Source organism: Scophthalmus maximus, chromosome 1 (assembly GCF_022379125.1).
Source record: "Scophthalmus maximus strain ysfricsl-2021 chromosome 1, ASM2237912v1, whole genome shotgun sequence".
Taxonomy (NCBI): domain Eukaryota; kingdom Metazoa; phylum Chordata; class Actinopteri; order Pleuronectiformes; family Scophthalmidae; genus Scophthalmus; species Scophthalmus maximus.
Genome location: NC_061515.1, coordinates 9,405,719 through 9,423,716, shown reverse-complemented (window position 1 = coordinate 9,423,716; position 17,998 = coordinate 9,405,719). Strand labels below are relative to the sequence as shown.

General features: G+C 42.0%; 1 protein-coding gene across 4 annotated transcripts in view; it reads left to right on the top strand.

Moving 5' to 3' along the window:
- ptprub (protein tyrosine phosphatase receptor type Ub) overlaps positions 1-17,998 on the top strand; it is a 142,328-nt gene that overhangs the window by 101,011 nt on the left and 23,319 nt on the right. For 2 of the 4 annotated variants that reach the window (XM_047332382.1, XM_035634561.2), the window contains exons 10-17: positions 969-1,170; positions 2,767-2,869; positions 2,962-3,235; positions 10,028-10,064; positions 13,275-13,413; positions 14,359-14,382; positions 14,626-14,780; positions 15,512-15,699. In XM_047332382.1, the coding sequence (XP_047188338.1) occupies positions 969-1,170; positions 2,767-2,869; positions 2,962-3,235; positions 10,028-10,064; positions 13,275-13,413; positions 14,359-14,382; positions 14,626-14,780; positions 15,512-15,699 (1,122 nt within the window). The remainder of the gene's footprint in view (positions 1-968; positions 1,171-2,766; positions 2,870-2,961; positions 3,236-10,027; positions 10,065-13,274; positions 13,414-14,358; positions 14,383-14,625; positions 14,781-15,511; positions 15,700-17,998) is intronic. The other 2 variants (XM_047332399.1, XM_047332392.1) reach the window with 1 other exon arrangement.

Below are 17,998 nucleotides of genomic sequence, written 5' to 3'. Positions count from 1 at the left end.
GTGTGGATCTCCCTCAACTGACTGTGAAAGCTTTATACAGAGCTGTAGAAATCCTTGTCATCTCTCTCAGATTAAACCATTGACCACTGCCTGAGCCCATCGACCGCCATGCCGTCCTGCAAGCCCTCCCCACTGCTCTGTGCACTGTCGGGCTTCTGAAATGTCTGCCTTTGTAGAGGAAACACAGGGGCCTGTGTGTGTTTAAACTCTGGATGGCTCATAATTCTATCTTCACACCAAGGAGGCATGAGCAGGCATTAAGCTCATGGTAATCAGTACAGCCTTTGATTTGGCTTGAGTGGCACCCTGGGTTTGTGCGTGTGTATGTGTGTGTACTACATGTGAGTGTGCTCATTCCCTCAGTGAAGTGAATCTTTTCCGGCTCTAATGTGCCGTATATTCTAAGATGCTCACCCTTGTCTGATTGCTGCAAGGTCAACTCCTTTAGCTCTCCAGCGCATGGTACTCTCATAGAAATTCTCATGAGAGTACCATGCAGGCGAGGCAAATCACCTCTTGAAGGAAAAATAGTGAACAGATTTCACTTTGAAAGGACACTCATGCACAACAAATCGAACACTTGATTAGAGTATTGATTTAAACACTTGAATACACATTTTACTCTCCGTTGTCCCTAATCTGTGGCTTTAACTCTGCATCAATTGGTCAGAAAAAATAATTCACAGTGCTTTGAAAAATCTTTTAGTGTGACTATGACGATGACTTCAATCAAGTCATGTTCATCTGAACTATAAATCCACATGAGCAATTAGCACACTGATTTGGAGAAGCAAAGTTATTTTTGAGTGTCGTGAATCATATCAACCAAACATTCAGGTGACTTCTTATGACAGAGCCATAATTGCTAATCAGTAGAATACCCCAAAATCTTACTTTATTAAAACAAAGCATGAAAATCCAAATGACTCCGAGACCCTCTATTTTCTTTTCTCTTCTCATCGTTACAGATCAGTTACCAAAGTATCGAGTCATCTGATCCAGGAATCAATGTCCCAGGACCTCGGAGAACAGTGTCAAAGCTGAAGAATGAGACCTACCACATGTTCTCCAACCTCCACCCTGGAACTACTTACCTGATCTCCGTCCGAGCCCGTACAGCCAAGGGCTTTGGCCAGACCGCCCTGACTGAGATCACCACCAACATCTCAGGTATAACAACACTGACTAACCGAGGGAGGAGGGCGTGTAAAAGCTGCCATAAATGGTAAAACAGAAATGGAAACAGGCTACATCTGTGTAGGGGCTGCTCTCTGTGCCATAACCGATGCAGCATGCAGGTACAACACTAGACTTCACCCTCTGCTATAATTAGGATCCGGATTTTGTCTCTCTTGACCTCAGTATCTTTCCTCTTTCTCAGAGGCAAGCGTACTGCTCCCAGAGTGTAAGAACTATTCTCCATTGCCTCTCCACAATTCTGACACACTGTCATCTCTCAGTTCTCCGGACATAAATTAACTCGTAGGAAGCAGAGAAACGCCACAGAGGAGATGTGTGTTGTGTATAAAGAAAGATGCAGCGCATTCTTGGGACCAGAATGTCACCTCGGAGAGTCTCAGAGCTTATTACTGGTGATGGAAATCCAGCCTTTGTGTTTCTATCTCCTTTTAATGATGTGCTTGTTAAGGGACGGGATTACACCTCTTAAGAACGCAAAACACAGCCACTCCCACCCTGCCTCACTCACACATTTACCCTGTCTGACTCCTTCCGCCCCTATCTCTGCAGAGAGAGGCCCGGTTTGCTTAATTACAGATTAAGTGCACAACCACTGCTGACTGGCTCTACTGTATGTCAGACAGAACGCTGGCGTGAAGCCCGACCGCAGATAGAGTCCAAAAGTCTTTGCAGATCATCCTCAGCCTCCACCACTGGCCCACGGTGCAGAACATTCACTTACACTGAGCGTCTCTCAAATCTGCACTGACAGCTAGCAAACACTGAACACCTTCAACAGCTACCACTGTCAGCATCTTCAAGCAATACCCACCGCAGAGTAGAGTTCAGCTACACACACACACGCACACACTCAAACACAAATATGCATACAGACACGTGCAACGTGGCTGATACAACGCCGATACCCGATCATCCCTCAAACAGACTCTTCCTGGCAGCTGGCATCAAACCCTCTTTTAGTTCTGCAAACCGCAACCGACCTTTAATGTCAACAACTGCACATTCAGGTTTCCTTAATGCCTCACCTTAATTGATGTCAGCTCTTTTCTGCCGCGGTATCAGCAAACCGCTTTTTTTTTTCCATATGATAATCATCAATTGCCCATGAATAGTTTGCTCTCCTCCCCCTCAATAATTGACTACTGATATAAAAGAGAAATGTGCTGCCACATCTCCGGGGAGGAGCACAACTTTAGCTAAATCCTTTTAAATGAGAAACCCATTCAATTTAGCCTCACTGCCATGACTTTTAATTGGACTTGTATCCAAGACAACTAGGAGGGAAATTCCAGCAGTGTGCTGGATATGGGTCTATGGGTCTATTAGCACTGTTTGCCATTTATGTGGAGAAAAGGAATGGCTCTTTCCTAATATTAAATGGTCCGTCAGTTTCATGAGACATTGCGGGTCTTAACACTTTTATAAGGAAGGAGGAAGAGCGAAAGACTTTAAACTGGATTAAGGCGGTCTAAAAATAAGCCATTTGTATGTTTGTGTGTGTGTGTGTGTGTGTGTCTTAATTATTTTTGACACGTTACCTCACAGTGTTTTTCTGTGCGTCCTCAGCTCCCACATTTGATTACGGAGACATGCCGTCGCCCCTGAGTGAGACAGAGAGCACAATCACTGTCCTGCTGCGTCCTGCCCAAGGCAGAGGGGCACCTGTCAGGTGAGGAAATCACCTCACATATACACATCGGAGTATTATTTTTTCTGTACTTAACACAATGTGTTAAATTTTCACATAATCCCGTTGTCCAGCACATACCAGGTGGTGGTGGAAGAAGAAACCGTGAAGAAAGTGAAGAGGGAGCTCGGGCTTCAGGAGTGTTTTCCTTTGCCCATGTCCCACGGCGAAGCCCAGGCCCGGGGCACACCGCACTACTACACGGCCGAGCTGCCACCCAGCAGCCTGCCAGAGGCCAGTCCCTTCACTGTGGGCGACAATCACACTTACAGCGGCTACTGGAACAGTCCCCTGGATCCGCGCAAGAGCTACCTCGTCTACTTCCAGGCCATGAGCAACTTCAGAGGGGTGAGTGATTGTGAAGTCCCAGCAGATCAGCACTCCATCCTCCAGCTCTAGGCATTAGCATTCAGACTAATTCTGCACCAGTGATGAGTGATGTTAATGAGTATCTCTATTTACTAATGCTCTGGTTAACGCTGTAGGACAGTTGGTATTGTCTGGGCTCGCAGCCCATGAGAGAGCATTAATGCCGTGAAAGGGCTTGCTGAATGGAAACATATTCAGTGCAACTGCTCGGAAATTATGTATGTTTATACCTGCTCAGATTCTTTGCAAACAAAGGATGTCTGAAGCAGGGAATTATTTACATATATTATTTACAGCTAGTAAAGCTGTGATTAGCTGGAATTACTCAGCGTCAACAATATACTTCATTCATCTTTTATCTTATTCCCTTTTTCCTATTCTGTCCAATTCCTCGTAATTGTATACATTGCTGCATACAAAAGCAATTAGTAACTTTTGAGTTGTCTGCATCAATTCTCATATATTTTTTAGTTTTGCTGAGCTTGTGACAGCTCATTCTACTAATTATCAATATGATGAAGTATAATTGGACCCCCCCCCCAAAAAAAAACAAACAACTGACAAATGTTTTGGTTTGTTTGAGTTAGTAATACTGTTTTGACAGATCTAATCAACTGTTTCTCAGACATTAACCTCGCCCATCAGAAAATTAGAATCACTATAACTTTGATTGAAATCGACTATATAAAAAAGCTGTAACACAGCAGTATATTTCCAGGATAAAAAAAAGCTTACATGACTTGTGTGGGCACAATCATTTTATTACACTTTTCCAACATATGCACTTACGCATCACTACACAAATCAAAGCAATCAACATCACATTCAAACAAAATACATCAATCCCAACCGCAAAAAATGTGTGTGAACTACCAGAGAGTTGTAGCCCTGGGGTGAATCGTGACTGATTAGGATGAATCTTGGGGTCCGTGACCTTATCAAGCCTCACTTGAAAGCAAACTTACAGGTCTATATGGTTCAGTCCTCAGGGGAACCTTGCCCTTGGTATGTAAAACTCAAATTACACCTTCTGTCTTGCTCTGTGGTCACGACTTGACTCAAATGTTTCTGCTAGGATTTCACTCGGGTGAGGGGCCATTTTCTGTGAAATGTTTTTATAAAATTTGATGTGAAACCATCCCGCCAGCTCACCACTTCTCATCTATGCGATTGTTTGCGCATTTCTTTTACTGAAACATATATTGAGATTTTCTTGTTCATTGATTGTTGGCAATTCATTTGTCAAAGACATCATTTAAAAAATAAATATTATCAGTGGACTCTCAGGTGTTGAGCTCTTTGTAGAATCTTTTGAAGAGCACAAACTCACTCCAAATGCATGTCGGATATCTGTTATTTGATAAACAAAGTTTCATGCAGATGAGGCTATGATCTGAAATTGATATCCCAATATATTCACAAGGGGATAGCATTCTTTAACCATAAATAAGAAATTGATTCTCGAATGGGGCTTGTGCACTGTTGAGAAAAATTAATAGTGTCTGGATGGAGGGTTTTTGTGTCTCCAAGCATCAATAATTCCATTACGTCTGGGGGAAATTTTTCACGTATCAAGCAGACTTATTTAGTGCTCCGCATGTGGGGTTTGAGTGGTCTAAGTGTAATATACAATTGACATCTCCTCCTACGATACATTTCTGGCTTTATGGGTCTGAAAATTGAGCAAAGAGATTACTGAAGAATTTCAATCTAAATCATAGGGGCGGCAATTGTGGTTCCAGTAGCACTCTGTAACATAATTTCGGAGAACACCTCACCTAACATGGCAGAGTTTCCACCAGATGCAGATCTTTTCTCCATCAGCAGAGACTTTTCTGTTCTTTCTTTTGTTTGGTCATTTTCATCATTGACTCTTGCTCTTAAAGTAAGTAGCGTTTCACCACAAGTGCTCTGGCTCGCTGCTTGTCTTTCTACCTCTACCTCAGAGGACATTGTGTCCAGTCAAAAAGCCGTGTTTTCTCCAGCTCTTTCATAAACTGTGCCATGTATTCAAGGACACTTTTTCCCATCCTCCTGTCTCTCCTTCACAGCAATTATGCACAGTTTACTGTACATTGTCGGAAACTCTCTTCCGAATCCTTGTTCTTCTTCTTGGTCTCCTCTTGATGCAGTTTGGTAACGACATCTGGATGACCACCGCGGAGTTCAATAAACATTAACCTCGGTTACCGCTTGCTCCATTTACATTTCCTCTCTCAGCTTTCCACAATACTCCTCTGTGCGAGCTCATGTGCAGTAGCAGCCAATGCGACATGTTGCTATTGCTGTTTTGCCACGTGTGTCAAGCATTGCCGTATAGAAAGATACCTAGATAGATAGAAACAACTTATTTACTGATTTACTCCATGGAGTTTGGGTATCAGCTGCGTTTGTCTGCTATAGTCTGTAGCTGTCCATTTCACGGACGACAAAAGTAACAGGTAACCAATCGGTTTCTCTATGGTTTTTACATTATCTTTAAAAATAGCCTGTGATTGTAAACCAAGGTGACACTTTACCTTGCTTGAGGCTTCGTTATACATTTCTGCGTCTGCATCCACAAAACCAAAACTTTACGAGTCTCGGTCGCAGATTGTTTTGCTGTTGTGTTTCCGTCTTTGTCGCCGATCGTAAGCAGAAGAAGGCCCTCCAGGCTCCAGTCATGGGAGGAGGACGCCACATTACCTTTCCAAATTTCATTAGAGGAAGAGCTGCTACCTGGGTGAGGCAATTACTTAAGGATAACTGGGTGCAGGTGCAGATGAGCGGCGGTAGAAAGCGGCTACTTTAATATTCACAGACGCGGAGGACTGTTGCCGTAGGTAACAGCCCTCTGTGATCTTTTGCTAGGAATAAATACATGCACACTATGTCACCTGTCTGTTTGACTTTTTGAGTCCTGTCAGTAGGTGGTGCTTCGGGATCTCGTCACTGCATTTTCCTTTCCCTCTTTTTTCTTTTCAGCGACGGACTTCTCTGTGTTATTAAGTCCCAGTCGTTGGGTGGCTCATCCCCACCAGTGGCATCTTTTTCCAGCCCAGTGGAGAAACACACGGAGGGAGTGCAGAGTGAGCACTTCACACAACTAGGCAACTAAGCATGGGATTAGAAAGAGGAGGCCTGGCTTTACCGGCGGATGGGATTAGGTTTTGTTTTGCCTGGCAGGGGGCCAGCGTCCATGACCCACGATGAGTGGAACACAGTTCCAGATCACACTGTTGCCTTGACAAGGAAATACAGAGGCATTTCGCAAATCTGTGCCGTTGCTGTGGGACTGAAACAATTCAGTAATTCAACAATTCAGTTTAGAAAATTTACCCCTGCAAGCACATCATTACAGACAGCCTGATTCTTGTGTCAATATTTCAGATGCAAGGCCTTTGTGGATGCAAAGTCTTTGTAGTGGGTTCGCTGTTTCTTCTTTTTAAGTTCTTCTATTTTTTGCTGTCAGCTAAAAAACTTAATATCTAGTATATATATATATATATATGATAATGTAAAATTTAACCAGCTTTCTGGGCATATAACCCACCCACATCAAGGCACAGAAGACCTGTCAGAGCAGGGCAATGACCACATGAACTGAAACATGAGGACAGCAGCAGAAAAAGTAATATTTACATAAAGTTAAATAATACAAATATTAGAGTTGCTCTTTTGCCTCTTTTAATTGATATTATTAACATTACTGGGTTATTATTTTTTCTCCTTACAATCCTTTGACATTAGTCACATCTTGGTGTTAATGAGAGTCTGTTAAAACCACAGAGCAGATGTTCAGATGTGGCTCCTGCAGCCTGTGTAGTCTCGAAATATTCAGCAGTTGCTAAATGTGTTTTGGGCTATTTTGTATTTTCCTCTATATTTTGTCTTACTGCTTATTCTCCATATGCAATCATGAATTTCGGGGCATTTACATTTCAGCACTGTGCTTGTGCTGTCACAAAAATGTCGGCCAAATAAGAATTTTAGCATTCTAAATGTGATTATGTATGGCAGCGTGAATGCATTCAGAATATGCATGTACTGTGGGGTATTTTTATAGCAGTTTTTTGATTATACACAGAAGGGGGGAAACAAAATTACCTTATGCCTACTCATTTCAGAAAAAGAAAAAAAAAATGTCCCTGCTGTTGAACTAAAACGGTAGCTGGAAGCAGTCCTCTCCTCAGAATGAAATATCAGATAACAGTTTGATATTTACTTGGAGAGAACTATTGCTGACAAAGGTTTGCGTACATGGAGATGATGATGAAGTTGTCATGTTTTTGTAATCACTTGAGCAGCGTATAAAAGTGTTAACTCAATGGTCAGCCTGCTTATTTCGCCATTTCGTTGTACAGCATAATAAGTCAGGGTCTGTGTGGTTTGTTTAAGTTTGGGTTTGTCTTTAACGCCTTTATGGAGGGGCATCATTGCACCTAGTCCTCGACAGTAGTGGCAGTAATGGGAATAATTTGAACAGTATATGGGATCCATAATATTTGGCATTTACCCACGCTAATTATCTGGAGAGTGGCTGTCGGGCCTTTCTAATTACATTGATTGATCCATCTAAAGAGGTGCTTGAAAACTGTGGATGCAGACTGTAGCTTTTGCCCGAACACAGCATAGCCATTTATAACATCTACATTTCCCAAGCTCTCTCTCTCACTCACACACACACACACACACACACACACACACACACACACCCACGCCCACACACACACACACACACTGTAAAAACTTTAGTGTGTGCTGTGTTGCGTGTTGGCATTTGTGTTTCACGTTTGAAACTGCCAGGAACCACTAGCCCCTCTGGCATGACTGGCACAGCATGTGAGACATGTGATGTGTGTCCCACAATCTGGAGCTCGCCTATTAACTCTTGTGCTGAGCCAGCAACACAGTGATTCTGATGTGCTCATTACAGAATCGCCATCTATCCATCACAACACCGTTATTTTTTTTTTCCCAGAGTAAATGAGTGTAAATGTTCTCTGTCTTAATTTGGCAAAGCAAGCAATGATTGAACGTATTATTTCTCTCTGTAAAGCTGGCAGGATCAGATGAATCCGCGTTTTCTGACAGATAATGTTTTTCTATAATTGAGTCAATCCCTCAAAAGCTCAAAGTAACCAGTCAGCATTTCTAGAGATACAGTAGAAATGACTTAGGGATGCATGAAACAATAAAAAACAATACAAAAAACAAGTAGTGCACTTTAAAATGTACCACAATGTCAGAACACCATTTTGTTTGTAAATGACTGGTAAATTTACATTAATCAAAAAACCAAACCAAACATTTAATAAGCCTTTAACTATAATCATAATCTAAGTCATCTGTTTGCCCGTGATAACCCCGTCATCAGGTGATAATGTGTTCAGTACTTTTATGACCAAATACCTTCAAATTTATGACAATAACATCAGCCACAAATGTGCTCTGTTGGTATGTTAACCAACTAACTAACTAACTAACTCTAGTAAATATTATACCTGCTTAGCATTGTGAAAGTGATAGATAGATAGATAGATAGTAACTTTATTTATCCCAAGCTGGGAAATTCCGGTGTAACTGCAGAACGTTTCACACAGCACACCCTAAAAAATATTTACAATATCTACACAAATAAATGTAAAATATACGAATTGCAAAAAATAGAGAGAATAAGAATAATACATTTAAACTGAGCTAGGCATGCTACTGTTAGCATTATGCTTACTCTTTATTAATCTTTATCTTTGGGATAAACTGTATAGCCATAAACAGGTACAGTTCACATGAGCCTGCCTACATTGTTTTTGTCTTTTCAAATTCCTTTTGCAGGAATATAAACGAGAGGTCTGGAATACCGTTTACCAATGGCAAACGTGTCATTTAGTGGATCTGTGATGATTTAGTGGAAATAAGTTTGTTGCAGATTTTTTTCTAAGATTTGTGTTTGTATTTTCAAGTCGAACCACTGGGTTAAGAACTTGTTTAAGCCTGAAATGGATTTTAATTTCAAAAAAAGCAAATTAAATGGAGTTTGAGGAAAGCACCTTTTGGTCATTTCCGAATGGGCACATTTGCATGATTGTCCCATAATGCCTGAATTAGCATCTGTAAATCTTAATTTGATAATGTTTCTCCTACAAGCGGTGGCAGGATGGAATTGGATTACAGTGTTGGATCTCATTAGTGCTGTTCGACAAAGGTCCTTTTCATAACACTGCGATGCCATCAGCTGAAATTTGAGTAAAATTAATTCCTTTTCATTGTGGTGCATCGGTCTGAAACCCCCCTCTTAATTACGCTCTCTCCTTTTCAACTCTCGTCTTTCTTCCTTCAGCAAGAATCGCTCATCTTCTCAAACACTTCACCACAGCTTTCGGATTTTAGATGGTTTGTGATCTCATGTCATCAATAGGACTCATAACTCAGAAGTATTTTGTCCTTTTAGTCATTTTTTCTGTTTCTCTATCATAAAATAAATTATTCCCTTTTTCTTTTTTAAAGAGAAGATTATTGCAATCCATGCGTGTTTGGCAGTTTGAGAGGGTAGAAAGAGTAGTGAAGGGAGAAAGACATGTATTCAAGATGTGGTCCAGAGTTACCGTGCATAGTATACGATATGATTTAAATATTAATTCAGAATGTGTTTGAACCGTTGTAGTCTCAACATGATTTATGTGTGAGTGAGTACATTACTGTCATCCTCTTTTGTTTTATCACATCTCTTCTATACAAAGTGCAGAGCAACAGTCTCCCTTCTGATGTCTGCGTTTCCCTTTTTTCTTTCAGGAATCCAGGATAAACTGCATCCGCATTGCTCGCAAAGGTAATTCAACATAAAATATTTCTGTGTCACTGTGACCTTGAATGCATTTCTCCCTGCATCATTTCTGAATGCTCTCCAATAGTGACTCCTTTGTCATCGTCCTAAGATTGGAAATTAAGGTCTAATTGTGATGCCGTGGTTTACTAGTCTCTACTGCACTGTTATTTACCTCTCTCGAGTACAAAGGTGGGGGGGTCTCGATAAAATTTTCTCTGACGGTCGTAGTTGTTTAGCGGTGGGCCTGAGAGAAAAGGGCAACAAGCAGGGACGGATTAGAGGTCAGGCTTTCATCCGGTTTGTTTGGGGGCAGATGCTGGGACACACTATATCAAAGGCGGTCTCTTTGTTCTCATCAGCAGCTCTGTAGATGGCTACATCTGAGGGCTTTCACCTCAGCTTGGTCCACAAGGGTCCTCCAGATCAAAAATTCCAGATGGAGCTACCTTGGCCTATCAGTACAAGAAAGCCCCCCTCCCTTCTGTAACATGGAAAGGGCAGAGAGATTGACTCTAAGTCCTGATGGCAGGAGAGCCCCTGTGCCATAGTGCACTGTCAGATCATGGTGAATAAAAGTCATGTATTTATAGTTTTCATAGCACCGCTACAGTAAGCAGAGCCTTGCAAGTGAATTGACTTGGCGGGGTGTCTTTTTTTGGTGAAGGCATTTTTTGTGAGTGAAAAAGGAAAGAGATGAGCTCTCCTCAAGCATAAAGCCAAAAGGCAAGGCCAGCCATTTCAGCTCAGCGTCTCACTCCATCTGCCCCACACAGACACCCGGTTGGGCATTGATTAATTATGCTTTCTCACAGCAATGGATTTAACTCTGTGCTTGCCTCTTTGCTTTCACACCAAGCAGAGAAAGGGAAATAAAAAGAAAAATGCACATGGAGCTCGAGGGGTTATAAAAAACTATTCAACTTTAGTATGTAAGAATGAAGAAGGAGGGGAGGAAAATGCACTATGGAAAGTAATGATTTTAAACAGTACATATTGCATCAACCACATGCAAGGTGATGTAATCGGGGGGGGAAAACTCTAAAAGGCAAATCAATAGGAAAAAAAAAATCTCAGTGATATTCAATTTCAAGGTGCGAAGGGTCAGAGGGGTTCCTTGTTGCTGTTTGCGATCCTTGTGATCCCTCTTCCATTAATATAGCCTCTGCATCATCGCTTCCTAAACCGTTATTATCACGCAGACCATCAAAAGTAAAGTGGAGGCAAATGGTTCTGGCTTGGATAACAAAGCTGGAGATTACATTTCAACTTCCAGGTGACAGTTTAATTAAGGATCCTCTGGCAGGCCCAACACAATGGACTTCCATTTCTCGTCTAAGTGCCAATTTCCAGCATCAGGGCAGCTGGCAGGTGCATGGATTCATGTGGAAATCTATTTCATGCTTGTGTTTGACTTAATAGAAATGTTGTGGCTAAATGTGGCAAAAACGCCTTATCTGTCCAGAATGTCAGAAACCTGAAATTGATTTTTCACATCCTCATCAGCATTTTTAGCCAGTGAATAGAGCCCCTGTATTTCACTTGTCGAGGCAATTTTAAACGAAGCCACATCTGAAAATAAACATCGAGTGCTGAGTTTGTGGCTGAGGCAAACCTACAGATTTGCGGAAATATCTATTATTTTCAGTTGCAGTTGCTCACCGACACAAAGGCATATTAGGATGATAGTGTCCCTGTGGGAGAGTACAAACAACAACAACAACAACAACATATCTTTGATTCATAGTCTGAATAAACTTTCTCCTACCAGATCTGCAAACAAAAAATGTAACTGTTGCATAGCGATGGCAACTTGAAAAGCCATGTCATGTGCAATTTTCAGGAGGAACTCTTCCTTTCTAATTTCAGACCAATTACTTTCTATTCCCCATTCCGATGTACCAGACACCGATCATTGATTAAAAAAAATCCTGCCAAATAATGAAATTATATTGTCCTACTTTCATCTCTATTCGGGATAAGAGTTCTGAAGCACCCATAAACTGCCCAGGGCTGCTGATAGTTGGGCTACAACATGGCTCTGTTTTCATTTCCCCTGCCCCAGATCTGATTCTTCCCCAGCAGGCTGCAAGATAGAGCTCTATCCCCAGGCCTGCTCTGACTTTCTACTGCTCTCCAGATAGGTTGCGTTGTTCCAATAAGCTCAGAAGGGCTAGTTTCAGGGCTGTCAAGGCCTGGAGGACGGGCTGACACACACAGAATAAAACTAGATCAGTGAGACCCTGGAACAAGGCAAAGAAAGGCCCACTGCTCAGCACCATTAACATAAGTATGAAGCTTTATATTTGAGAAATGAATAACCTGCTCGTATGATTACAACCTTTCCAGTGGCTCTCAGACACCAGGGCACCTTGGGTTTATAATGTAGGGCTGTGTGGATGAATTGTGACTGGGGGAAAAAAAAAGAAGAAGGAATTCAGTGTTCAATAAAAATACACATTAAAGTTTCAGTGCATGCAAAGCATTAAAATAGTCAAGTGCAATATTAATATCATACAGAGTCATTTTATTGTTTCAGTGTTATCGTGCTACTCTAAGATGAACAATAGATGGGAGAAGAATGTGTTGAAAGCCCGTTTTTTGTCTGTGACTAATGAACTAACTTAGCAAATGAGTTCCATGTCTTACTTTGCACAAGTTGTGAAAATAGTTTCCTCCTCCACACCCATTATTAGCAGTCTGCTAATTTTCCCCATCTCCACTCCTATTCATTTAAAATGTGGAAAAGTCTAAATTGCTTGTTGAAAACCCCTGAATTCTGTGAGCAAGCAATTCATTTCTTTTGTCAAAGCTCAAGTTGACATTTTGTATACTCGTGGCTTTTTTGGCCTGGACAACTCGGACAATCAGACAGTCTTGCCTCACTCAGTGCATCATTTATTCTATTCTTTTTTTTTGTATTTTGAAAATACCACTGCTAGTGAAACATCCGTTTGGAAATAAAAAAAGGCCGGTCAGGATAAACAGTGTGACGATTATATTCTCATGTGGGGAGTGAGCAAAGATTTGCATGTACATGAATCATAAGTTCTTCAAAGCTGTGAATTTTCAGTGATGTTTCTATTTTCAATATTATCTACTTTTGCTCTATTTACTCAATAATGTACCATGAATTAATTATTTCACGCCTTCATTCCCTTGTGTACTATATTTGTATTAAACCTTTTGAATCTGCATCTGTATTTCTGCTCCTAGCCGCCTGCAAAGACCACCGCAAGGCTTTGGAGGTGTCCCAGCACTCTGAGGAGATGGGGCTGATTCTCGGGGTGTGCGCCGGGGGTCTGGTAGTCCTCATCCTCCTGCTGGGCGCCGTCATCATCATCATTAAGAAAGGGTAAACGTCTGCTGATTACTGTTGAGTACAAAACCTGCCTCATTATGCACAGTCATACCACATCTCTCACATTGTTTTTCCCTTTATGTTGTGATTTGGTACAATTCATTAATCAGTTTTAATATGCGCTGAACTATCTGAAAGGTCACGCTTGTTTAGGGAAGATGCTGGACCAACATTAAGCTCCGCGTTGGTTTCACTCCGCTACGGTGCACCAGAGGGACCAAACAACGCTCATCTGCAGAGCCTATCTGAGTGTGAAGTGTTTAATTAAAGACGGATGCAATTCAATTAGCCACTTAATTACGCACACCAAGCAGAGGCCTGACCCTTAAATGAGATGGTAATTGGGAGGGAAAAGGTGCTTTTAGAGATTATTAGCCAATGATCCCGCATATCCACAGTAGCTCATCTACACCTCTGGCCCTGCATTCATTCAGCTGCAGCTGTTGGCCATTCCCGAGTCCCAAACGAGGCTTAACCTGTCTTACTTCGATAGGATATACTGCCGTGACAAAAGAGAAGGTACATGGCTGACGCAGTGTCCAGGCTAATATTGAATATGGTTGATTTTGAAAGTCGGCGCTACTCTGCACGTTAGCCCGAGCTCCTCTGCTAAGCCACCATGAATTCCGTTCTTAGGGAATTGATTGCTAAATTCACTGTGACAGAAAGCCACGGTGTTTAGTGCTTGGAAGTGTAACACCGAGACATATTAGATTGAAGGAAACGCACATTTTCTGCCTCACTGCGGTTTTGGTCCGTCAGCACCTGCTTGGTACGTTCGCATGTGTCATATGGCCACCTTCACAGCCGAGCTCATAAAGAAGATGGTTCTCATTTTCACTGTAATCAATGCTCTCTGCCCTCAGCTGACATTGCTTTCATCGTACATTTCTTCTTTCTCTTGATTTTTTTCCCTCCCTTCTCCTGCACTCTTACCAGAAGGGACTACTACTCTTATTATCCGTAAGTGACTCCACCTCTTTGCTTTTCCATCGTTTTGTGATCCATCATTTACATGCTTGTGCTTTGGCTGTTATTCATAAGTCATAGGGGGAAAACAATACTTTTCTATAATTAATCACCATTTCCAAAGTTATTGCCTCTTTGTTGTTCCTTACTAAACGTGATGTTTTCTTTTTTTCCCTCTCTCTGCCATCTCCCCTGTATTCCGATTGTCCCTCCATTCTCCTCTATATCTATTAATAGGAAGCCGGTAAACATGAATAAGACGCCCATTACCTATCGTCAGGAGAAGAGCCATATGGGCTCCATGGAGCGCAGTTTCACCGACCAGAGCACCCTACAGGAGGATGAAAGGATGGCTCTCTCCTTCATGGATGCACACACCTGCGGCACACGCAGTAAGATATACTGTCTGCAGACTCGCACATATGTATACAGTGCAGTGCACACAAACCTACAAGCTTAACACAACTACTTCATAAGATTCAAAACTTGATGTACATCATCATTCACTTTGTAATCTTGTTGACGGTCACTCATTCACACCATAACTACCTGAATCAATCTGAAAGACAGTTATCACCCTGCATAAAAAAATTATCCTCGGTACCCTCTGCTTTTCACTGCCTGCAGCTGATACCCAAAGAATATCACAGGATATCAAAGAAAAGAGAGAATTGCAAAAGTTAAGTAACATATTATACGAATGAATCAAGAGAAATCATTTGTGATTTATGTCCACAATTTTCATCTTGATCTCCTCTCTAATATTGTCAGTCTCACTGAAAGGGAGAGACAGATGTGTTTACTCAAAAGTTGATACTGTACAGATCCTGGTCTGCTTCACCCGTCATCAGAGGCAGAGCTGCTGTCACTTCTATGTGACATCTATTACCAAGACATCTTTGCAGACGTAAACCTTATCAAAGTGACACGTCTGTAACATATACTCTTGCCTATGTCAATATCAGCATTCAGTGAGCCATCACTACTCACACCGCTGTAGGGCGTCCCATACCAAACGCAAGAATTGCTCCAAAATGTACTTTTATATCATGCTATGTCACTTTCATTCATTTTTCAACCTGTTGTTGCACCGAAATTGCAAATGTGTCTGTATCTGGATCAGGTGATGCTCGTAGTTCAGTGAACGAGGCCAGCAGCCTGCTGGGAGGCTCCCCGAGGCACCAATGTGGACGCAAAGGCTCCCCCTACCACACAGGGCAGCTCCACCCTGCCGTCCGAGTGGCAGACCTCCTCCAGCATATCAACCAGATGAAGACTGCCGAGGGCTATGGCTTTAAGCAGGAATATGAGGTAAGAGGGCGCTATTAAATTTCTCTGTTACACGCTGACAGCATAAGACAACATAGACAGTCATTCGGGGTCCCCACAGATCCTTTAAAAGGTATTTTTGATATTCAAGATATTCAATGTCTGGAGGGGAGGCGTTAAATATGATCTGGGGCAGAATGAGTGAGTGTCAATTTTGTGTTCAGTTTCTGTTCAGTGTACTCTCGGTTTAGTAGGTAATGCAAAAGCACGAGCATTATGCTAGTGCTCGAAAAAGGAACTATGCCCATTTTGTTGTTTGCTGCTACTGATAGTTTGGCTCTACATACTGATTTGAGATGATTTGTCTACTGTGAATATGATCACTCTGTCAAGCCCTTCAGGCCCTACTACCAGTAATCAGACAGCATTCAGCACTTGGTCTCTGACAGCCACGTTGATTTACGAGAGGGGGAGCAGTGTGGGTGTTTGTGACCTTATTTCAGATATTGTGTTGTGAGAAACCTATTTTCGGAGCAGATGCAGTGGCAAGACAAAAAATGTGAGCCCTTTCAATTTACCTGGTTCCCTGCATTGAGTGGCAATAAAATCCAACATGAGCTTCAAATAAGTCACAAATATAGATAAACACAATGTGCTTAATGAAATAACACACAACCAGTTATTATGCAATAACACACAAACAGTCGTTTAACGTCCAAAGTGCTAGTAGAAAATGGGAGTCAACCCTTGGGTTTTAGTTGTAGGGCACTCGAAGAGCCAAGGCGAACGCTCTATCTTGCCATGTTAAAGAAAAAAAAAGAAAAAAGATCTGTTTATCCAGATCCACTCCTAAATTTAACGACTTCCCTGTTGGGTAATGGCCCACCCCTCCACAAATTTTCATGGAATCAGTTAAGTAGTTTTTGAGTAATCCTGCTGACAGTCAGACACACAAACAAACAAATGGCAATGAAATATAACCTCCTTAAAGGCGGTAATAACCTCCCTGGCAGAGGTAATAACTGGTAGAACCTCATTTGGCATCAATAACCTCAAACAAGCACTTTCTGTAGCTGTGGGTAAGATTAAGGAGAAATTTTGGACCATTCTTCAGACGAAGCCGCCATATTCTAAGGCTGTCTGGTGTGAATTGCTCTCTGAGCTCATTCCACATTATTTCTATTCGGTAAGGTCTGGACTGATGATCCAAACCTTATTTTCATTAACCCACAAAACATTTTCCCAGTACCATTGTGGAGTGTCAGAATGCTCATTGGCAAAACTCTGATGATTTGGGTTTTTTTTGGAAAGCAGCAGCTGTGACAAGAGGATGAACCTCCTGTCCTGCCATGGACGCCATGCTCCTTGCAAGTACACCCCATGATTTGTGTATGGCAGACTCATGAACATGGTCATTATCTCCAATTCAACAAATATATAACTACTTTCCTTACTGAGGAGTTGGCAACACTGACAGTGACCAGTTTCAGAGAGCATTTGTTTTAGAGTGGAAGAGCAGTATCTCAACACCAAGGTCCTGCAGGATTGTTGAGCTCCTTGCCCTACTGAGGACAGCTACCCTGCTTATTTTAGTCCATTGCATCCTTGATCTCATTCTTTTACTTGCTGCTTGGAGCCATACGGGAGGCGGTGGTAAAGACAAAGCTCTGCTTTGTGGGTTAGCTCCTGCGAAACCATAAGGTCTGGGACATGGCTGCACTTGCATGTCTGATTAAAATGGGAAGGCCTAACACAGCAGAGGGATCTGGGAAGTTAAAAGAGGCTGCTGATGCAGTATTTAAAGAGGTTTATTCATGGCTAGAGGAGAATTTGGTGCCAAAGGAGGGAAGGCAGGTCAGTACCAGGGCAGGAGTGGTTGACTGTGAGTGGTACTATTGTTATGAGGTTGAAGAAACATCTTGAGGAACTTCTTAAACTTAGAGATAAGATATTGTGCTGCAGGCACTTTTTGATGATCCTCAGTGTGTTTGAGCTTGAAATTTAAGTAGATGTTGCCAATGGTGGAAAAGACTGATGTCAAGCCCCACATGGTCATATGAGAGTCTATTTGGCATTTAGACCCCTTGTTATCATCATGGTCGTAAGGGGGTGAGGCTGTGCCTAGTATAGGAAACACCCCCAGTATGGGCAGTGTTGACCTGCGCTAGGCTACAGATTTTGTCCTGGACCAGCTTTACTGTATATCTGTCATAGATAAATGACATATCACCCAAAATTGCTGCATACGTGATTAATTTACAATATTATCTCCATAGAAATTGTATTTGAAGTGTAAGAGCACATACACACTGAAGTCTAGTCCAGGAGTCCACAAATGATG